The sequence below is a fragment of the Tauraco erythrolophus genome, chromosome 14 (genome assembly GCF_009769465.1).
Source record: "Tauraco erythrolophus isolate bTauEry1 chromosome 14, bTauEry1.pri, whole genome shotgun sequence".
NCBI lineage: Eukaryota > Metazoa > Chordata > Aves > Musophagiformes > Musophagidae > Tauraco > Tauraco erythrolophus.
The window spans coordinates 12,314,573-12,338,399 of NC_141478.1; the positions used below are offsets into that span (position 1 = coordinate 12,314,573).

Here is a 23,827-nt window from a genome sequence, read left to right on the forward strand (position 1 = left end):
GGTTGTAAAAAGGCATAAAGAGAATGAGTTCTCTGAGTTACGATGAAATGTCGTCTTTGATACCTGCTTGAGCTTCACTAACATGAGGAGGGAAAGGTAAGATTCACTGATGAGAGGTGCAGTAGTGGGTTGTTTTACAGGTCCTTGGGCACAAGCTTAGCTGTGCTTTTTGACTTTTGAAAGACTCAAAGCATTATTTGTTCTTGCTTCCTAGCAACGATATTTTCACACTTTAATGTCCCTAGTCACCTTATCTATGCTTACTTTTGTCATGGCTGATCAAATCGACCCTAGATTATATAAACCTGCAGAGCTGGTAGTGTGATATATGTTCAAAATGTGCTAGACGTCTTTAGAGCCGTGTTTTTTTTGAGGTGTCAAACTTGTAACTAGAACTCAGTTATTAACATGGTGATTAAAATTCAGCAGTTGTTATATGCATAATGTATGTAAGAGAAAGTGTCTTACGGAGTGCGAAAGGAAGTAGGTGGACTAACAAAATTTTGTGACCAAAGTTGTAATTTGAGAGTCCATAATTAGTACGCTCTCCAAATTGGTCATGTACGCATTTCAGAAATTGTGGTGAGGAACAGGAAACAGAAGCTCCTAGGAAGCTGCTGTGCTGAATTTACTTGTGAATTTGTGGAAATAACACTTTACTTTCAGGTAGTTAAGCACTGTTGTGTCTAGAGTTTGTGCTGCTCGCTATAAATCTGATAATGTGTGGATACGTCTTCTGATTAATCACTGTAGTCTAAGCAAGGAGTTTTACAGTGATATATATGTTAGTTTTTAGGCTGTTCGTTTAGAAATGTACCTCTTAGGATTTCTTGTTGCGAAGCCTGCAGTGATGGGTTTGTGAGAGAAAAGTGTGAATAGTATTGAAGGTGCCATTGCTGGTTGATATTGTGCTCCTTCTCTTTTTGGATCTGCTTAGGTTCCCTCAAATCAGTTTGGGTCGATGTTCCCTGGAAATTGAGAATTACAGTACTTGGGGATATTTAGGAAACAATCCCCACTCATGTACATAATTGAAGGATTTAATGCAGGTGTGTAATTTCCTCAGGTTCTTCCATAGATCAGGTAAGAAACACACTTAGAGGATCCTCTCTGAAAGCGCTTTTTCTTTCCATTGACTGTCTGGGTACCACATGCAGATTTTACCTGTTTAGTGTTTGAAGTGAGGTGGAAAAGGTGGTGGCCATCATAATTCTACAAAGGTGGCATGACCTGATAGCAGCATTCCTGTGAAGGATAAGGATAATCTCCCTGTTTCACAGGTACAGAACGTGAGGTTTGGTTTGCTTAGAGCTGTGCAGGAAGCCTAGTATATCTAGGAAACTTGTATGTCTGTGTCATGCAGTTAAACTGCAAAATGATCCTTCTACCTGATAGTAAATGTGTAAGAAGGAGCAGAGGAAGAATATTATGAGAAAATACCAGTATTTCATATCCTGCCTTTAATAGATGGAGAAAATAAAACATGGATTATTGGGCTACATTACCATGTTCTACTGAATTGCTGCTGTTGAAGCTGAAAAAGTATGAATATCAAATATTTGTCATTTTTTGAGATGGAGTGCTAGATCCTCCACAAGTTGAAGTCTAATAATTCAAGCAAAGATGGAATCTGAGGCCTGCTTTAAAATAAACACTTAGTGACACTCAGGGTACCCTGGTTTCCTGGGGCTTAGATTTCAGTTGCTCTCTGCAAAGGAGCTGCAGAACGACAGTAATTAAATTAGCTAAGCTCTTTAATGGTCTTTAGTTTAAATAATGCTTACACATGGGATATAGCTTTCCCCATTAAAAAGCGAAGCTGCTTTTATTGACAGCTGAAATAAGTGCTATAACATTGCAGATTAGAAAATAGAAAAATTACACAGCTGGATGATTTCCTTTATTTGAAGTTAGTGTATAATGAATATTATTTAGAAAGTCTAAACATAAGAGAAATATTTTATGTAAATCAAAAAATAGGGCATTCAACTTAGCTAATGAAGTTTGTTTTCTAATCACATGAATCACTGTACATGTCATCCCAAAGTATAACGTCAGATTGCATTAACCCATAACGTTTATAGCAAAAGTTGTCAGCATATTTAGTATTTCACTAATCTCTTAATGGAATTTACTTATCACATTTAATTATTGCAATCATACATTCCATTCTATGTCAGAGCTTAAAAATTCATTATCAAGTCTTGTCGTGTAGAGCCTAACTTTTAATATATATAACTTTTTTTGTCAATTAGAAGCATTTGAATTAATATAAATTAGCAGAACAGTTTAGGTAAAAGCACCTGCTGTAGGCATAGATTTTAATTTGACAATATTATAATTAAACAGCATCACAGTTATTCTACTTGCATTCTATCAGTTTATGGCTTTGACCTGATGGATGCCATACAGGCTTTTTTCTCTCTTCCAAGTTGGTGCATTTGATTTTAATCCTTCTCTGTGTCTATTAGCAGCTATCACAGTGCAATTTGAAAGAAGTATGTATTTATAGATTTAATGCTTTTTGTATTGTAGCTGTTAATTTCGTCTTTCTAAGATAAATATCAAAAGCATTTTAGATAACCTTATAAAATCAGTGGAATTTCTTTGTGTATTCAAAATATTTGCTGTCTCATGTGATGTGTGTGTATATATATATATGTATATAGGTAGATTTTCTTTCTTTTGCCTGTACTGGAGTGTAACACCAGCAGGGGCCGTTCACATTTTTTTTGTCTAATTCTTCACTGTGTTGCTTTGGATTTTTGAAAAAAAAAATCTGTCAGTTAGTTAAGTTTTAGATCTGTGTTAGATAAATGTGTCTTTAATAAATCACTGCCATTAAAAATGTAGGTGTTGAAATCAAGCAAGGGATATTCTAGACACTGATGTTTTTCTAAGAATAGAAAGTCAGTACATTTTTGTGGTTGCCCCTGACCATTAAGATGGGTGGAAGGTTCTTGGAGAGAATTTCTAGCCAAGCCATATACAGGTAATCAGACACTACTCCTTTTCTTGCCACTGGGAGGCTCCTGTTTAGACAGAGAGAAAATAACATTATGAAGACAGGGGTAGCCCTGATAACATGCATCTCACTAAATATGAAGTAGAAAACATCAACTGTTCATATACATCTCTGAATGTTCATAATTAGACTACATCATTGTTTTAATCTTGTAAAGCACAAAGCTACCATTAGGCCTAATCTTGCAAACTCTTGCTTGTCTCCTTAGTGTCATTAGCATGGATAGCTGTACTTGACATGGACTGGTCGTGATTGTAACCTTAAACTGGTAAAGAAGCATTTTTGGGATCATAAAGCTCATGCATAATATGATTTTTAAAATGATAAAAATACAGTACATGCACAGTTTTGCAGTCCATCAGTTTATTTTCTGATATGTAATTACTGTGAGATGGGAGTTTTAAGGTATGGGTCATTTATGGTAAACATTACCTGATCACCCTTTTTGGAGAGGGAATTAACAGAGCTAAAGAGATTTATCTACACATCACAGATACTCTCTGATTTATTGAAGTTGTGTATGAAATATGTGGCTTTAACTAAAAATTGATTCTGAAAATGGCTGCTTTTTTTTGTAATTTTATTGGTGGACTCTTTTTCTTTATGCAGTTTATTCAGTTTCACATAGTTCTAAGTAGATCTTGGCTAACAACCCCATTTGTTATGTGCAAACCAAAAGAATCCTGTTTCTAACTTTGAGCTGTTAATAGTTGGGGGCGGGGGAGGAAAATGTGTATTTTTCTGCAGGTGAATCATCAGGTATAACACTCAACATGTAGATTTGGATGTGAAGATTACATTTTTGACACATTTTCATGAGTAGAGCTTTGTTTTAAGCTATGAAGAATTAGTAGGAAAGATTCAAATTCAGTGTAGTACCAGAAAACCATCGGTCCAGATGCAAGTTCTTCAAAAGGTACTTAAAAGATTATTTTTGTCCTCAATGAATTAACACAAGTGTTTCTGTTGCTCTAGTCCAGAATCCCGTTACACATTAGATTATTCTCTAAGTCAGAAACAAAATCTTGCAACTTACAGGACAATCAGGTTAGCTGCTCTCGAATGCTCTTGTAAGAGTTCATTCAGACGGACTTGGCGGTAACTCTGATTGAAATAAAACAGGGAAAAGAAAAAAAAAAAAACCAAAACAGTTAGGCCCGTGATCCTCAGTTCTGGTGCTGTATGGACACCTACACTACCCACTGCCCACAGGATTTTCTGCTGTTGCTTTGGCAGCGTTGAAAGCCAGGCCTGCTGTGTGGTCCGGAGTGATGGAGGTGGCAAAACACGAGGCTAAGCCGTGCTTCTTGATCAGTGTAGTTACCTGGGGGCCAGCGTTTTTCACTGCTGCGTAAGATTTCCTGGGGATGGGGATTATTTTTGTACTGACACAGTACCAGAGCTGGCTCAGACAGTTTTTAAGTATTTCTTTGTCTATGGTGTATAGCCATTTGGGAACTGTGCAGAGACTCTTTTGCGCTATTGTCTGATGATCATTAATATGTTATTAATTCATCTGTTTTGTCAGTGTCCAGCTGCCATGCTGGTAGGGCTGAAGGTCACCTTGCCAAAAATTCACCTCTTAAGCAAAAGACCAGGAGTTTGGAGTAAGATTTAGCTGCTTTCTGTATTGCATATTTGTATGAACTTTTACAGATTGCATAAATGGCTGTTATTTGTGGTCAAGCTCAGGCCCTTAAAGTTTTTATAACTTAACACAAGTCATAGGGAACAAGAGACCAGGGCAGGTTTGTGTACACGGAGATTGCAGCATGGGAGATAGATGTATCTTAACTAGTCTTCTAAATTATTCTCTCCTTCCCTGGAGAAGGTAAAAAACCTGTTTTTTCTCCATTCAGACCTTAAATTTTCCTTCTCTACAGAAATTTCGCTGTTCTTTTACATGTTCTATAAGAATCCTCATAATTTAGCCAGTTGTTATCTCATGAGAGTCATCCTATAACATCACCCTTTATCTGTGCTGCCAGGTTTTTCTCTCTTGAATTTTAAATATGTTCTAATGTCCTCCGTAAAATTCCCAGAACTGCCTTCCGAAGATAAGGGGCATGTCTTTCCAGGTGTGTAAGCTAAACTTTTTGTTGATGTTCTTATTTTACAGAGAGATTTTACATTTTCATATTGCTGACTGCTTTCAACCTATGGGTTTTTTTCCTGGTTCTTTAGTTGGTGACCTACACAAGACCACACTTAATCACGTACTTTCTTCCTGTTGTATCCTCACTGGTTCTACACGTAAGTGTGTACATCTGGGATTATATTCCTGTTGTCTTTCATACTGAGATGTTCCAGGGGCTCTGACTCCCAAGTTTTGATGATTTATGCAGAGAGTACTGCCAAAGTTTTCTGCCCACCACTGACTACCATAACTTTATGCTGGTTATCAAATCTATGAAAAGGGTAATACAGTGAGCAGTCAGTCTGCTTCACAGCTGCTGCAGTCAGTAGTATAGTGTGTTATCTTAAATCACTATTGATTTCAGCTTATGTTAATATGTCAGGCTGTGACCTCTGGCGGCTCTGAGCTCAGACTCACAATCCTTGCTCCACTGAGGAAGTTACCAGCACCATAAAGTGGAGATAACTAAACTCTCAGTGCACTCAGCTTAATCCAACAGGAACCATAAATAAGATTGCTAGATTAATTCTCTGTGACTTACAGGAGAACTTGTCTCTCAAGGGTGGAATAGTCTGCAGTATCCTTTCGGTGCCGGCCTGATGAAGCCTGGCAGTTCATTGCTAAAAAGGTATGTTCCAACAAAACTAAAGATCAGCCTAGGCTCTAATTCACCCAGTGGATCAGCCAACATCAGCCTTAGAGTGCCTCTGAACTGTGGGAGAGCTCCGGCCTTGTAGGCAGGTTTAGTCTTCACTCTGCCATTGAGGTAAGAATCCGTGTTAAATCTTGCCTTTGGAAAAATTCCTAGAGCCAGTTGTAGGGTCTGGATTCAGTTCTAAATTTCCCAGAGTGGTGAATGTTTGGAATTGCACTCTTTTTAAGAGGTTGAAGCTCTAAAACAGTGGAGCCATTTAATAAACCTCTCAGCAGATCTTACAAGCTCAGGCTCAGTGCAATGTTGTGTGGCTTCTGGTTCAGAGGTGGTTTTCATCTGGCTGGCTCTGGTGTGGGCAGAGCTTCTCGTCACCCTGGAAAACACTGTAAACATGCCAAGGTCTTACAGAGTGCTGAATAATGCAATCGTAACACACCTCTGCAGTGTTTACAATATAAATCCAATTTGTAAATATCAAATACAGGTTTGTACATGCCATGTTTCTAATTCTGTATCTGGTATTTCACATTTTCTTACTAATCGCTTCAGACATCTGGAATGTAAGAAAAGGTACAGATGTAAAAAGGTAGGCAAGGCTTTACCTTCTCCTTGAATGCTTCCAGCTCTGCATCTGTAATTTTCCATGGAGTCTCTCGCTTCAATTTCTCAGCAGTTGTTATATCTTTGCAGCTTTCATGGAGGCGATATGGTTCAATCATCTCTTCAAAGAATTTCCAGCTGAAACAGGAATTACAAAGGAGGCCTTGCTGCAGGGTATGAACTCACTAACTTATTTCACAGACTGTGTATGGCAGGCCCCACTGGCTATAATTGTGGCTGAAAAACATGCAAAATCTTTAGCTATTCTTAGCTACGTTGTGCCACAAGTTAGATCTCTGCCACTTAATATGTTGAGGTTGCTTGAGGATAATTAAAAGGTTATTTGAGGATAATTAAATACTGCATTTGGCCTATTATAGTTGCAGACAATTTTCTGCGTTTTCCTGCTTGTAGCAAAAATACTGAAATGAGTTCTACGATAACTCCAAACTGCAGTATATTGGTTACTAATATTAACAATGAATATGGGTCTCTTCAACACTGAGCTTTTATTATTGTTTTAGCATTAACTGGAGCAATCACCTGACTGATACAGTTTTACTGTTACAGTTTTAATGAAATGGAGAAACAGATGATATAAATTTCCTGTAGCAAGGAGCTGAAGGAAATGCTCTAAGTTTTTTGCTATACGGGGACTCAGATTTGTGTTTACTTCCCAACTTTTCCACAGATTTTCTGTCTAAATTTCAGGTTTTTTTCTTGAAGCTTTGACTGTCATCATCTGGAGAAGCTTATAATTTTCTGCCTGTCCCTTTGTAGAAAGTTTCTGTCATCCCACAGAGACCTTGGGGAGTTTCTTTTATATTACCATGTTTCTATGAGCACTTTATACTAACAGACCTTGCTGTGAAGTGAAATGGGAGGCTGGACACAGGTTGAACTTTGGTATATGTCCGGGAAGTCAAGAGGTGGATTAAAGACTGTTACATGCAGCATTTGATGTTGCTGTTGCTAAGTTGCCAGAGAGTTTGTCAACATCCTTAGTGTCCGTTTCAGTATGTGAAATAATGATAATCCTCTTACTATTAGTGAAATAAATGGGATGCTAGCTGGGAGAGAGATACAGTGGTCTAGCATGTGTCTGGCACAATATTCACTTGTTCTGTTCATATAGTGCTGATGCAGCAAATGTGTTCAGTTTTTATGTTAATGCCAGATAGGAATTCTTTTTGATAGCTGTTATTTATGTAAAATCACTGCATAGTACTGGAAAAAAGAGAAATATTCTGCACAGTTCTTTATATAATTACATCATATTAACTGAGAGGCCAAGAGGGTGCTGATAAGTGACGTTAGGTATCTAGTAATAAAATCTTTATATTCTTTAATTGCATTTCCTAAGTCAAAATCTCCAACGCACTGTAGAAACACTGGTGAATCTAATATTGTTTTTGCAAAGTTATGTGCATGTGGAGAAACGGGACACAAAAGGATTAAGAGATTAACCTGAGATTGCACTTGAACTCAGAGAAAAGGCTTTGGGTGGAGGAGCCCTTTGACTATGAAAAATAGCTATGGACCTATCAAGAAGGGAGTGAGGGATGGAGTGGAAGAGAGCATAGCAAGGTGAGAACGTTTTCAGAGGATCTTTAAGACCAACAGCAATATTGTGAATTGAGTTAGGATTCAGTTATTCCCTAAGCAACCTACTACATAATTTTGTCTACGTAAAGCAGCAGAAATAGGTGATTTCTATAGACATATGTTTTAGAAAGCAAGGACTTGAAGATTTATTTTTTTAGCTAATACAGCTGGAGGTGGAGCTTCCTGAGCACTGTTTTACCAACTTCCGAACCCCTGCCTAAGAGCATTAATCCTGTAGATAAGTTAATTTTTAAAAACATGGAACTTTCATTATATTTGAGTGATAGGAGAGTATTATAATATTGTCCTCATGGGAAAGGAGAAGTATGCTTATGTTTGGCCAGAAAAATGTGAAGCTTATGAATTCATGGTAAAACCCAGAAGCTTGAGTTCGCAGAGATGATGAGTTTACAAGAGAATGGTGACTGACTGAATATGATGAAGCGAAGTCTATTGCAACTTAAATAGCTATGAAAAGCCATCATAAAATGCCTGTTAAATTTAGTGGCTCATAAATATGGTGTCTGATTAGTCTTTATTAAACTTAAGTTTTATCATTACAACGTAAAGAAAAAGGCTGCCTATAGTTTTGACCCATTGAGTTGCGATTGTTAAAAGGTTCCATTCTTTTTCATGCCATAGGTACTTGGAAAATGATTGCACTAACTTGACAGAGTTATTCTTTGTGGTGTGTTTGGGTTTTTTTAATGCTCAACATAAAAGAAGCAAGCTCCTGATACAGGCCTGCTGCTAAATAATGGATTTTGGTAATGCTTCTTACCTCTCTTTGTTGGGCTTTATATTGATATCGCAAATGATATTAATATCAGCAAATTTTATTCTGAATTTGCTTAGAAGTGAAGCCATCCTGAAAAAAAAGAGAACATTTTATTACTATATTTCTGAGTGCCTTGCATCAAAGAGCGCGCATAAATGAGTTAAGATATCAAACACAGTTGTCTCATTATCTTTAACTATATGACAAATTACTTTAAATGCTTTAGTGTTTCAGTTTCCAATTACAGAACTGGATTGATGCAATTGCTGTAGTATAATTCATTTAACTGATGATTGATGAAAATCACAAAAAATGGAAATGAATAGCAGACAGAGGAAAGGGTGTTTACATTTTGGGAAAAAAATGGTACTTGAAGTATTTGCAAAGGCTTGAATTTTAAAGGAAAAATATTGAAAATACAGTAGGACAGAATTCTCCAATACTTAGAGAAGGCTTCTGTTATTCTATTATTACGAGAATTCTAGGCATGGAGTATGTGCAACACTGGTAGTGTGTATGTTGGTGAAAATGTGCAATACTTAAGAAATCTTTTTCATTTATGAATTTATATTGATCTACTCACATGTTGTCTTTACATGTTTTCACAAAAGAAAATACTTGGCTTTTCTGCCTCAATTGGTAGGAGGAATAGTTTATAGTTTTGTGTGTGTTTGTGTTGAGGTTAGAGAGGTTTGGTTAGGTGAGTTTTGCCTTTGGTTGAGAATGTGTATCTTTTTTTTTCACCCCTCCCCCTCCCTTTTTTTTTTTTAGCATGTAATCTTTGGAATTTGAAAAGGAATTTCCTAGGAGCAAACTATGACAAAAATACATAGTTTCTTATGACCTGAGAATTTACTTGTTCTTTTTTATATTATAAGTACCTAATGCTTATATAAATCTTAATGTCTTTTGGCGCAATCCTTGTTTCGAACACCAAGAAGAGCAAAGTCTCAACTTGTGTGGACCAGTTTTGATATTTGAGAAATTGCGTGCTAGCAAAAGTCCAGATAAATTCAATTTCTGAATTGGAAATACAGTGGATGAAGTTGTATTCGGATGTTGTATTAGATCTACTCAGGGAATGGAAAACCCACCCGGCCTCTGGGTTTGTCTCTTTGAAGGCTTCTGTGTGTGGTGGGTACCATGTGCTCTTGAGGAAAGCTAGTGTTTAGGTAGAAATACATACACATATTGTTTCCTTGGAGACAAACTAGGTCATTGTCAACTGTACTGACCATGCTGTTCACTCTGGGTTTCTTAGGACAAGTAGTGTATTCAGGTGCCAGAACTGCCTCTGAAAATCTGTCAGGTTTTGACAAATCCCTTTTGATGTCAAACGTCCTACATCCTCTCAACAAAATTTGGTAACTTGAGTGCCCAGATCCAGGGGCCATTTGTGGTCCTGAACAGCCAAGCTTGGGCAGGCTCTGGACAGGAAGCAGAGAACACTTCTCTGCAGGTCCTTGAGCAGCTGTGAGGCTTTGTTAACCAATGATAAGAATAGTTTGTATAAACACTTGTGAATCTCTTCTACAGAAGTGTGTTAACTTTAGGGTAATCCTTACAATTGACAGAACCACAGTGGAGTTAAGTTTGCTTTATGTGAAAGCAAAAGCTTAAGGGAGCATCCCTGTGGCAGCTGTGTTTCAGAGGAAACATGTCATCATCTCCACTTGGATCCTAGTGATGCTGGTGAAATTCTAACTCCTGTCCCTGCATCCCTCTCGTTTGTTTTTCACTTGAGTTTTGGTTGGGTATGTTGTTTCTAACTTGCTACATGGTGCTGCTGCTCTTTGTTAAGCAGTTACTGACTTCCATTCCAAATTGCCTGCTTCCACCGGTGGAGAAATGGCTGTGTCTCTAGCGTGTAAAGTGCTTTGGAAGAAAAGATCATATATACAGTGATGAGGATAATAAGTTTATATTAGTACCTTTCATTTCCTTGAAGGCAAATGATGATTATGAAATCTTGTCTTTTTTTAAAAAGCAAAGTGAAATCAACTTGGTCTTAAAGTTGATTAACTTTCTCTTTAACTTCTTTACATTTCACTATGGTTAATCACATTTATGTGAGCTGTAGTATTTGCATATGAGAAGCTTCATGTGCAATTTCACTCACTATTAACTGGACAGTCTCATGTAAATCCCATAAAACTAATTATATTCTCATTACAGAGTGCAGACTGCTCTTCTTAGAGAAGGGAATATGATCTATTAATGGGAAAAATTGCTGGATATACCTTTCCTTTGGTAATTACCATTTGCACTGAGCCTTGAGGGCTACGCCGTAAGCTCAGCACCTTTCTATCAAGTACATTGGTGGGTTTTTTCATGCTGCTTGCAGTACAACAAACCAGTTGTGCTGAGAAATTCCCAGTTTCCTGCTGTGTATGCACTATATTCAGCATCAATTCAAACTCTTTGAACAGTGAGACAAATACAATTATATTTACACTAGTTTTTCTTCTTCAATCCTATTGACTTTTCCTCCAGTGAAGATCCTTAATTTGCAATTTTTCCACTTCTTCCTGATAGTTAGAATGTAAGGAATTAGGATTGTTAGACCTGGAAGGACATAAAAAATTGCAGGAAGATCAAATTAGTGCATTGTGTGGTAAAAATTCCATCCTTGACATCAGCAGTGTTGGATGTAAACTAATCTTAAAACAATTATGCCAGACAGAAAAGTGACTACATAATCTTAAAAGAAAACAGTTTTCTGCAAGTTGCCAAGTCTATTTTTATATTTGGTAACACAGAAATCTGTCTTCCTGCGATTCTTTCTTAAATTCCTTACCTCCATCATCGAAGAGCCACCAAATGTCAATTGTACCTTTTCCTTGCTTCTTTTGAAATTGAGTACTGGCTTCTAGCAGCTTCTGATTGAATTCACCCACATGCATTGACTGTGTTGTGTTAATGGTGCTCTCTGTAATGAGAAAGAAAAGATGTGGAACCATTTCTGACAAGTGAGGCAATGAGTAGCTTTAAGGAGCCAAGTGGAGAGAAAGCTTCAGAAAAATGAACTGTTTCTCACACAATTTCTCTACTTTAAATCTGAAAAAATTTACAGCACAGATGCTGTGGACTTTTAATATACCAGTACGCACATGAACCAAAGCTGGTGTAATACTTTGTCACTAGATTATAACGTCTTGAAAAGGGTTGTCTGATTATTTGTTCTCTAGATCTTTTTAGTTAACCTAAAATTCACTGGGGCCTTAAAAAGCAATTGGGAAATGTCTGATAGATTTTTAGAAGTAAATGGCATCATTTAGCATCATTTACAAGCTCGGCTGTCTGTTCTAAAATGCTCCCTGAAATGCACTGTGATGGTGGACAAAGAAGGATGATGGGGTACAGCGAGAGCACAGGTGGAGCTGAGACTGGAAGGCAGAAAACAAGCATATATGGCAACTTCCTGATGCTTGAGGGGGTAATTGTTAATTGAAAATAAACACTGATTCTTGCTGTTCACTTTGCTGGCTTTGAAAGGTGCAGTCTTGCCTATGTACTAACTGTATTTTCTCATTCCATCTTTTGAAGCCTGTGGCTTTATTACTGCTTCTCTTTCAATGATTTCAAAGAGACCGTGTCAGAGCAGTATTTTAAATGGAGCAGACAAGTTTCTTTAGAGACTTTGCTCTGATCTGCTGGGTTCTGAAAATGCTTTGTTTGGTTTTCCTGTATTTCTAGAATGTGGACAGGATAGTTCAAAAGCAGTTATTGGCTTTTCTCTACAGTTCTAGCATCTATGCTGGAAGATGCAACAACTCTGGGGAGGGTGAATGTACAAGCAAAACGAAGAGGCAGAGATATTTATTGACATCATCTGTCTCATATATAGAGCCAAAGTGTGTAACCTGTATTTCCTTTATGCCTTTCTGGACTGAATGGAAAAGGGTAGTTGAAACAGGGGTGCACATTTTTGTGGCATTTGTTATAAAAATACATTCTACTGAGTCTGCAAAATATGCTGAAGTCTGCCAAGTAAAGAATAATGACATTTTATGTTTTCAGTCTGTAGATCTTCTTGATACCTGTGGGAGTTGCATGCACAGCCAGATGTAATAGTCTCTGCAGGTGAAAATTCTGAAAATACTTGTCTGTGTACAAGCATGGTTTCAGGTGGGTCATTATCATTACAGCCTAGCAATTGTGAAATGAGACCTTTAATTCTGTCTGTACTTCTGTATCATTGTACTATATCTGAAATGTAATTTTGATTTCATCCCCTATATATTTAAGGTATGTGTTAATGAGTTGTTTGACAGCATGCTTTATATGTACTTTCAGTACTTTTACCACGTTCTTTTGTGCATTTTTACGAAATTATGCTTAGAATATAGAGAAATAGTGCTATTTTTACCTGATTTTCAGCTGGGTACTGGGTTTATATGTGTATGTTGAGTAACATGAGACCGCTCGTTCCCTAAATATTGTGCATATGTTCCTGTTTTCTTTAAAGAGGAGAAAAAAAAGGCCTCTGTTTAAAAACTGAAAACACCCTATTAAAAAAAAAACAACAAAACAAAACCCAACTTGTTCTATATTCCTCCAACTTTAATAACCATGTTCTATTTTTGGCAAATAGAACTCAACATCAGCTTAGCTGAGAAGTTCATCTAGCAAATGAGGGGAAAAAAACAATTAGTTGTGTTGTACGAGATAGCGCGTCCTACCAGCAGAGGACGCTCACTCTAGTCTGCATTACATGGTTGCGACCACCAAGGCAGGTTTGCACAGGGTAGGTCCTGTTGCAGGGGCTTCTGTGTGACTCAGGAGTTTTGGCCTTGGAGTCAAAGTCCAAGTTTGCATATTGGTGAAAATGGGATGCATCGAAAGATAGGGAAGAAGTTGTCATTTTGGAACTTACCTTTTTTTGTTTCGTGTTTTGAGATGTTGAGCGTGGTGGCTTTTCTGAAGAATCCACAGATGCCGCTTTTTCCTTCTTCAGAATCATTTTCTCTAATGGTAGCTTCCAGTGCCAATCTCTCCTGCTCCAGCTTCTCTAATTCCTCTGTGTATTGGGAAAAGTAAGAGAATTGGTAACACATCACTTTCTGTTTTAAATTAAATCACTTACTGAAGTAATGGTGGTGATGCAATTGCTGTTGTGGTACTTTGTACACAATGTAAAACTGCTGTCAGGAAAAACTCTTTTAAGATGCTTTTTCCTTGCAAACAAACAGGGAGGAGGAAGCTGAATTCAGCTCTGGAAGCCCTAACTTAGGGTGCCCACAGCTACAGCAGTGGTGTGTATTAATTTGCTGTTCAGCTGCTCACATTTCCTCTACCAAATCAAATTCAGTATTACTGTATTTTATAGGTACATGAGATACTTTTTATGGAGTTATGTTTGATGGTTGGTTGGTTTGTTTCCTTTACCCAAGAATTTGAAAATGCATTAGGATAGCTGTTTTCCTGAAGCGAGAAAGCTGATGAATGAAGTTTGAGCCCTTGGGTCCCTATCCTAAGAAAAAGGTCATGTAGCTTTGGACTTTGAGATTCTCAGAAATACGTAAGGATCCTGAACATGCGATTTGTTTCTATGCTGAAATATTTTTAATGTTTTATTTTTTTTCAGCATTTGCTGCAAAGATTTAAGATTTAGCTAACCAATTCTGTGAATTCAGTAATATAAGAGAGCAGTTTCATCTTAGCAATATTAGACTTTTGGTAAGAAAAAGGTACCATGTGTTATTGTGGAATATATTATGGTGAGGCACTGATTAAGATGATACAGGCATTTGCCTGCAGAAAACTTTTTTCATAAGGAAAACTTCTATTTGAGTAATACATGGACTAAGAGTGAGGTAAATTCGTTTAAGACAATGAATTTAAAAAAAAAAACAAACCACCACCCCAAACCCTCACTAGCTATGCATTATTAGCATTGTTGGCACTGTCAATTGCCAACAGAAAATAATATAATTTCTTTTACTTTAGAATCCATGACAGCCATGTGCTTCTGATTATTAGACATGATGTTAGTCACTAACTTAATGGTTACTCAAAACTAAAATTTCAGTTTCTCTGTTAATGCTTTAGCAAGTATAATAGAATACAATGATCTCTTCTTTTTCCATTACAGAAACTCTATATCTGCTTCAAAACATTTCTTCGCGTTTGAGAGTTTTCCTTTTTTTTCCCTCATGTTGCTAATTCTTCCTGACTCCTTATGTCTTAACACTTGGAGAACGTTTGCTAGTTTGTAAGAATGTGAAGTTGGTATTTGCTGTAACTTCACTGGTGTTCTGATGACTGTATCTTTTGAGCAATCCGTTTCTGACTTACAGCAAGCAAAGAGGCAGATCTCTTTGAGGTATCAACAAGAGGGAGGAAAAAAAGCATGATGAGTTTGAAATTTTTCTCAAGTCCCCCTAGTTTTGCCCTGTAACTCTCCATGCACATCAGGCTGCCAGAGAGTCTGTTGGGTGAATATTCACTTACCCCTTCTTTCTTAAAGGAGTCTCTGGCGCCTTTTAATTCTGAGAGGTGACTTGCTTTCGAGGGTTGCCTCTTCCTAGAATTCGTCCTCTTTAATGGGGAGTTGATTTTGGTTTTAATTAGCTAAGGTATTTATGTGCTTTCTCCCCAGTAGCCCTGAGCGCCGCCTGTGTCCCTGGGACCGGGGGAGCAGCTGGATGCAGCCTTCCAGCAGGCGGCAGCAAACAGTCGCCGTTCTGATCGTGCCTGCCTGTATTCCTTGTCCAAAGATTTTATCTAATTCATTTATAACACCAAACATTTATCTGGTGGGGAGGACAAGGGACAGTAGGAGTAAGGTCGAAGTTTAGGCTGTATCTGTCTGCTTAAGTAGACAAACTTACGAGAAGTGGGAAAATTATCGTGCTGAAAACCTAGAGATTTGTTCTCATGGGGTTTTTATATGGAGTCATTCCTTCCTCAGGGTACCTGAGGAACCGGTAACCTCTGTGTCCTAAAAATGAACAGGAATAACGGAGGCCACTATTATATGTGGCTCTCGGAAGCCCCTCATTTAGGTGCAACTGCCTGCATGCTCTGTCTCCCTCTGCATTTTCCAACCAGATGGCATGTCTCGGTGAGTGGTTGTGGTGTGGTGGAAGGTTTTCCCTTTCCCCCTGAGATATGCACTGCCAACTTAAGGAGAACAAACAAAAAGGTGAAAAAGATGACTGATGTTTCCTGTGGGTTTCAGATTTTTGCATGAATGGGAACTTTCTGGGCCCCAGTGCTCCCTAGAGGTGATACCAAAGTACAGCTTCCTGATTCCTGCTAGTCCCAGAGATCTCAGATAGGCAGAGGGAGGAAGATGCACCAAAAGCACGAAGGAAACATGCTGCAGAGTGACTGGTTGCTGTGGCACAGCATGTTTTTACTGCTTTAGTCTATGCCTTAGCTGGAAGTGCTTTGGGAGTTGAGTTCTCTGATGTGCAGAGCCCCTTAATGTCTGAGGCTTGGCCGCCTTCTGTCACTGCCAGTGTTTCAGCAAGGATTTCGGCCAGGATTGAAACTGCAGAAGCAAGGAGGAACTGTAGAAGTTACAGGTGCAGGAACTGTTCTAGAAACCAGATGATGACCCTAAGAGTGTCAGTCAGATTCCTTCTTGTGCTGAGCATGTAACCAGTGTAGATAGTCAGCTATTGAGTCACCACATACCTTGAACCTGGAGGACCTGAGATATATCAAATCCTTGGCTAATTCTGACGATAATCATGCCGAGCTCAAAATCAAAGGCATCACTGAAAAGAAAGAAAAAGAAGAATAAATGTCCTTTCACACCATGCATGTTAATGAGGAAAGCTACTCTGAGCAGATCAGTAAAAGTGTTAGTGCTTGCAGGGAGGCATTACTACCATGTACTAGGCTGCTCTAGGTAAAATTGTAGAAGGAATTGCCCAAGATTATCATTGGGCATGGGAACAGATAGACTATTCCTGAAACGGGTGTTTCTGACAACCCTTTTTAGGCACTAGGTTGCCATCGGGTAAGTTATTTTTTTTTTCTCCCTTCTCTGAGGAAATAAAAAAGCCGGGGTGGGTTTTGTTGTTCTTTAACCCTCTTCAGCTTTACAGGTGAGTTTTGAGCAAGAATCTATGAGAAGCCTGTTTCTAAATGACTGTTTCCTGGCTAAATCCAACCCACAGAGCTGCTGAGCCTTAGGCACACATGAGATTTGAAGCAAGGCTCTTCCTCTGTCTCCTAGGCTTAAAAGAATTCCATGATGTTCTCTTATTCTCTAAGTATGTACATTAGGGTTGTTTTCCTCTGAGCTTCTGCCCACTAAAATGGGAAAATACAGTTCTGCAAAAGCACTGATGACAGCAGTGCAGCTTCCTTACTTATGTAGCCTTGTCAAGCCACATCAGCTCTGACAGAGCCGGATGTTTGCTAAGCAGATCTTACTAGGTGTGTGAATCCAAGGAGCCTTTTTTAATGGACAGAAGCTTCTGTTACAGAGTTAGCATGTGTGAACCCAGATTTGTAGCTGTTTTCTACATTGTTTCTACACGTCAAATTCTGTATGGAAATGCTGTATTAAATCTAAGAGGAGTAAAAAAGGAGATGCTGTACTGTGACTTACTGTATAACGCCCACATAGTTTTCAACTTGTGTGGCAGTGGCATTTCTCCAGTCCTTCTTAAATCCAATCACCAAGGTATTTGGTTTCATTCTACCCAAGCCTGAGGCCTAACGATATTAAAACACTGCTTGAGAAGGTACACGCACATGCTTTTACTGTAAATGAAAAGTAATGGCAAAGATAACTGAAGTAATGTTCTGGAGACACTTACAACTAGATTGCATTTCATGAACGTCCTTCATGCTCATACCCATGCAGAAAGCAGAAAGATTAACTCTAAATCATTCCAACTATAAATGATTTTAGATGACAGAAACGTAGTTTTGCTAAATTAGCATTCATTTGCATTTCTTCTGACATGTTCTCATTAAAATGGTTCAATAACTTGGAATCAAGAGAGAGTTCAAGCACTGTTTGTATGCTTATTCCAACATAATAGCATAAAACTTTCATTAGATTTGGAATACTCAATAGATGAACTGGGTCTGAAGTCTCTTAAAACACCCCAGATGTGCAGGGAAGGCATATCCTCTTAAGAATAGTTTTTGTCTTGAACTTAGAAAATGTTGCTATTCTGCTTGCTGTAGTCTTTCCAAAAGATTATCTGAAATTAAATGAGCATACTTTATAGATAAAATTAGAGTTTATAAACAGCAAGAACAAATGGTTTGTCAGGGTATTAGATTGCCTCCAAAACTGGGCCTGGATGCCAAAACCTGAACAAGTAAGGGTTGTCAATCAAGATTCAGCTAACCTGATCTTTATAGAAATCTAAATACTCAATGTATTTGGAACCTTCAGGAGGAGAGGCACAAATACACCAGCTTTTCAAGTTGTTACACTTGCCCATTTTTACTACTAGCAAAAAGAAACTAGATAAAAACTGTTGTAACCTAGGTGGTGTTTTTTTTTTTTTTTAGTAGCACTGATACATCTGCACTGCTTACACTGAAATGAATAATTGTTTGGAGAAGCAATGCAGATGTCCTTAGGTTACAATAATGATGATAGGGTTGCCCTTCAGTTTGCTGGAAGGGGATTATTTGCAGTCCAGTAGTTGACTTTGGCAAAAGTATAAAATCAAGATGAAGTGTCCTTGTGAGGCTTTAATAGAACAAAGAGATCTTTATTAGTAATATTTCATCTTGCTCAGCTGTACTGTGCATCCAGTAGGTGTACAAAGAGTCCTGGTAGACTACCAGTGGGTGACTGTTACCCAGAGTATTTTAGTTGATTCCATACTGTCTCAGTTTGCACTGATGTCTTTTCAGCAGTGTATTTTGGGCAAAAGATGGGAATTTTCTCTATGTTTTGCCTCAGAACCTGTATGTTTAAATATTCATATATGTGTGAGAGAGAGGGAGATGGGAAATATGAAAACAGTGCCTCTGTGCCTTCATTAAGCCATTTTAAATGGACTGTTGGAAATGATCTGCCGTATTCTTAGAGTAATAGAAAAATATTGCAGACTTTTATTTAGACGGCGTTCTGTCTGTTTGCAGAAAATGGATATTATGCCTTTTCAGTTTTCAATGAATGCAAAAATATTCTCAGATATTTAATATGCTGCATAATACCAAACAATAGAATTTATTTGAAGTGTATCAAGTGTTGGCTGCATAGACATTCATATGTTGCCCTGTAGATGCCTCTCTTTTTTTATAATAATGTCTTGTTCATTTAGGAGAGAATCAGTCTGCCTTGTTTCATAATTCCATAGCCCAGAACTAGATCTCTTTATGAAATAACCTGTAATATAAATACATGTACCCCCAGAATGCCCTTTCTGTTTATAATGTTATCTGTATATACATAGGACTTCTTAACACGAAAACAGTGAAGCTTTACATAAAGGGATGCTTTGATGTAACACTCTGTGTTCTGTAAACAAAAAGCTTACTTGAAGTAGACTTTTGACTCCATCTCTGAAGCTGTCGGCTGCCACTGCTGCATAAAAGGCTTTTCTTTTGTTCTTTGTGAGCCAGGCCTGCTTTTTTGCCATGCCACTGTTCATCTCCTTAACACACAGCTTGCGTGGTCCCTGCATGATACAATAAAATATTATTAAGAAGGCTTTGTATTATACATCACACAGTGATTTTAAAGGAGTTACCTAGTCTGCTGTGGGAGCGAATGGAGAGAGTCAGAAAAATATGTTTCCAAAATGGGTCCATAGAGATCCAGCCCTTTGAAAAGAACGGTGCTGCTAACATAATTCACATTCTGTTTGAGAGGGCTGAGGCTGTTAATGCTACTTAAATATAGTGATTCTGACAGAAAGAAAGACTACTATAGATTGTAACATCTTAGAAAAAGATCTAAGGTATGATGAAACATCTTAGAGAGAATAAAGTCTCTCCCTGACTTGACTATGTAAACAAGTCTCAGCAGATCTAAATACACATGGTTAAGCTCCTATCTACTAAAAGTAGAAGAAAAGGGTTGTTGCCATACAATTAAAGATGTAAATGCCTTTGTCAGCAGTTCTTCCAGTGGCCATCTGGTAATTCGATGAGACAAAATCCATGTACATATCCAAGTCACAAGACATGATACACTGACTTGGCAGTAGAGAATAGGCTGGCATTAGGTCCCAAAAAGATTAGGCCCAGGGACAGCATCAAGTTTGAAAGCCTGGCCTTTAGAAAGATTGAGATAAGTTTGGGAAGCATGTATCTGGACTGTAATTGATTTTGAAAATCGGTGCTCTTAAGTTTGGTTTAAGGTTTGCTTAAGTCATGTTGTCTTTAGGAAGCTGAATCAGTAGTCCAAATCTTCGGCAGTAAAGATGAAACTGAGAGGAACACTCAAGAGTTTTAGATACTGGTTTTAGTGTTGTCGGGCTGGACAGGTCTTCACTGTCCAAGGCAGAAAGGAAGAGCAGAATTGTAAGCTGTGGGAGCATGTCCATCAACATCAGAGACAGAAGTAGTAATTAGATGTGCCAGAAGGAGGGAACTAGCTTGGAAGCACTTGGAATCCAGTGAGCTTTCCTGTCTGCCTAACCTGAGGAGTGGTACCAGATTAGTTTGTTAGATATTTGAACTTTAGTTTCATTTAATGCAGAATTCATTCCTTTGCGCTTTTTAAAATTTCTGATGTTTTTGAGAGTGTTAGTAAGTTGCAATTTTGGTTCCAATGGAACAGATAACTAGAGAAATTGGTAGAAGATTCCTATAATACAAAACTAGGAATGCTTGTTAAAATCATGCTCAGGAGATTGTATTTCAAAATTCGTATTTAAATCTTTTGCTTTTAAAGTAAATTAGTATATGGTAGCTTCTTCTGCTACGCTGGGAAACTGATTAAAATAAAACTGAGGGAGATTTAAATTTTTTGTTGTCCATGGCAAATACTTTAAGCTCAAAATTTACTTCCTGTTTAAGAACAGCATAAAAGCCATACTAAAAGAAATTCTCTCCATAAGATGGGAAGGATCACTTAATTCAAAATCAATTTCTAAAAGGTGATTTTGAATGTAAACCTGAAGTGTCCTTCTTTCAAAACTGCAGCCTTACTGAAAGGTGGGGGGTTTTGCTTTCCTGGAAGAAAATGGTGTGTACTGTACATTTATATAGATGTAGAAATAACTGCAATACTTTTACTTTCAGTGAATTGGCATTGGCTGCTAGAAAAGGAGGCAAGGCCTTCAAATTAAACTTTCCAGCTAGTTCCACCTAAAAAAACCCAGAAAATAGCATTGAGAAAGAAGCTGTGAATGACCTGGCAGGTTTCATATGTCATGTTTTCATCTGTGCCTTTTTCATTAGAATTATATGTATATAAAAAAAGTGAGTTCTGACCTGGTCAAAAATACGCTGGGTTGATGCTTGCTCTGGTGTTGTCCCTCATGTATATTTCTGAACTCCGTATGGCTATTTGTGTACTACAAGGGGATGGATGGGAGAATCTGCATGATCTTTCTTTAATGAGATTGTGCTACGTTCTTTGGTGACAGTAAATTTACTGAAGTTTGTTTGGATTTAATGGGTGTAACTTATGAACAATTTGATCCTGGCTGTTGGAAGACTAGTGTGAAGACTCTGGGAATAAGAAGCTGAACAATAAGGTTGAAGTTCCCTTATGGGTAAAGAGAGGAGAAAAAAAAAAAGTCTTACCCTTCTTCCCAGTCTCTCTAAGGAGAGTACATAAGGATAGTTTCACAACTGGCTTGCACAATATTTCTGCTGGCCAAGGGAACATCCCACCCTTCTGTCAGATGATAGCCTATCTGTGTCCTTCCTTACTCTTCCTTTGTATCAGTATTAATGTTTGTGCAATTGTACAAGGAGTCCCGTGAATTTGCAGACTGAGTGAAGACTAACCTTGCAAAAATATTTTGCATAAAGGCAAGGAGTAAAAGCAGAATAGCTTTTTTTACTGGAAACTCAGACTGTTCAAGCCAACGTGCAGCCACAACCTCAGAGACAAATAACTTCTAAATCACCTGTATGTTCAGTTGCCATATTTATTTTAGCTATCTCTGGACTGTCTGTCACCATGTTGCTGGAAAGTTTCTTGCTGCCCTTTGGGAAAAAGGAGTGGAAGATGTTCTGTCTGGCATGGTGTCTCTAAACTTTATGTATAGCGAGCAGCATTGTCAGCTTTTGAGTCAAAATATGTTGGGTGTTACATTTATGGCTAAACAGTTTTGTTGTGTTTGTTATGATATATATTGTAGGCTGCTCTTCAACATGGTCCCTAGGATTTTTGTCATCCGCTTTTTACATTTTTGACAATCACAAAGGTTCATTGTGTCACACTTCTATTACCAACAAAATTAAATTTAGCTTAAATTGCTGAAGAAATAATAATTTACAAAACCAATGAGAATGCTTATACTAGCAAATAGACTTAGTTTTTTGTATAGACAGGAAAGAAATCTCAGTTCTCCATAGAAAGTACTAATATTAGAATTCAGAAAACTTGCTGAAACTCAGCTTTAGGAAGCTGCATAGTCTCAGGATCTTGCTGGAATTGATTCTATGCTTACTGAATAGAGCACCAACAATAATTACAGCAGAGAAGAATTAGGACCATTCACTCGTTATAGATTCATTTGATTTGGGAAGAATCACCTGTAGATCTTCTGAACTCCCTTTCTGCAGTGTGGCAGCATCAATGAATTATTTCTACACTCCTGTAGAGAAGTACATTATCTTGCCTGGACTGACTGTATTAGATTCTGCAGCCCCTTTTAGTGCCATGAGTGGATGTTTTTTCATCTCAAAATTAAAAGATTGTTGTAATATTTAAAATACATTTTCTCCTCTACACTACAAACCCATCTATTTTTGTTCTGTCCTAATGAGAGACTAGATCTTCATCCTTTAAGATGCATCATTTCCTATGTATTTATAACTAGAAATATACTTAACTCCTCCCTTTAGATCTCAGAAGAGCATGTTTATCCTCAAAATTAGCATTATTACAGTTTTGGAGAAACCACTGCAGAGAGCTGAATTACTTGCCAAACCCCAACACTGCAAATCAATGACAAAGTTGAAAATAGAACCTAGGTAATTTGACTCTTGCACTATAATCCTTTAAGTTGTTGTGGTTTTGGTTTGTTTGGGTTTTTTTAAGCCTTGCTTTGTCCATTTAAAAAAAAAAAATCTTTCCTTGTAATGCTTTATTTTTTCAAACCATTTTTGGTCCTTCTATTATGAACTCTGAAATGCATCTCAATGAGGCATTTACCAGCAGGCTCCGTTATCAGCCAATAGCTTTCTTGTCAAGACTTATGACAAAATTCATTCTCATTGCGAATCTCTTTCATGGTCTACACAGATGCCCATCGGCACCAATGGGAACATTGTGTGCTGAGTGAGAGTGGAATGTGTAATGGAGATCTGCAGCACCCACTGGTGCTAAATTTTCACATTTGTGTGAATTGACCTTACCGTGTACACTTCACAACAGATGCACAGCCCGTTGTTCTTTGTGAAAGTATGTGTGATGTCTAGCAGAGCAGGCCTGATCATAGGAGCTCCTGTTAATGCTATGCACTGAGGTCTGTTAGGAGGAAAAAGAGATTTTATTTATTTGGTTGGTGTATTAATTCAGAATAAGCCATTCTACTTTTCACTAGAAATCTTACCTGAAGTTTTTCACGTGGTCTTCCACTGTAGTTAATGCCAGAGCGCTGTCTAAGGCATTTATATAGTAAAGAGCCTGTGTAGAAGAGCCCCAATTTACTTCTGCATATAATGAAGATAAATAATGCATGTTAAACATGGGCTGTTCCCTATGTTCTGTTGCAAACATGAGCAATCATGTTATCTATGAATCAAAGCAGGGTATATTCTGTCACGCTTCATAGATATAGAGCTGTTGTTCTTTGTGCTTCATAATAAAATAGGTTTTGCTTGTGTGATGCAAAAACAAACATGCAAATAAATTGTCTCATTCTTTATATAAAAATTGTAGGGAATGTTCTTCCTGTTTTCTTCTCTGTT

The 23,827-nt window shown here is 37.8% G+C and overlaps 1 protein-coding gene across 3 annotated transcripts in view; it reads right to left on the reverse strand.

Moving 5' to 3' along the window:
* Positions 1-2,896: 2,896 nt before the first annotated feature.
* SLC12A1 (solute carrier family 12 member 1) overlaps positions 2,897-23,827 on the reverse strand; it is a 47,560-nt gene continuing 26,629 nt past the window's right edge. For all 3 annotated transcript variants that reach the window (XM_009980725.2, XM_086620514.1, XM_086620513.1), the window contains 12 exons: positions 23,470-23,569; positions 23,273-23,384; positions 19,270-19,410; positions 17,370-17,476; positions 16,445-16,527; positions 13,677-13,820; positions 11,598-11,729; positions 11,254-11,365; positions 8,804-8,890; positions 6,420-6,555; positions 4,062-4,129; positions 2,897-3,032 (listed from right to left, as the gene is read on the reverse strand). In XM_009980725.2, the coding sequence (XP_009979027.1) occupies positions 2,897-3,032; positions 4,062-4,129; positions 6,420-6,555; positions 8,804-8,890; positions 11,254-11,365; positions 11,598-11,729; positions 13,677-13,820; positions 16,445-16,527; positions 17,370-17,476; positions 19,270-19,410; positions 23,273-23,384; positions 23,470-23,569 (1,358 nt within the window). The remainder of the gene's footprint in view (positions 3,033-4,061; positions 4,130-6,419; positions 6,556-8,803; positions 8,891-11,253; positions 11,366-11,597; positions 11,730-13,676; positions 13,821-16,444; positions 16,528-17,369; positions 17,477-19,269; positions 19,411-23,272; positions 23,385-23,469; positions 23,570-23,827) is intronic.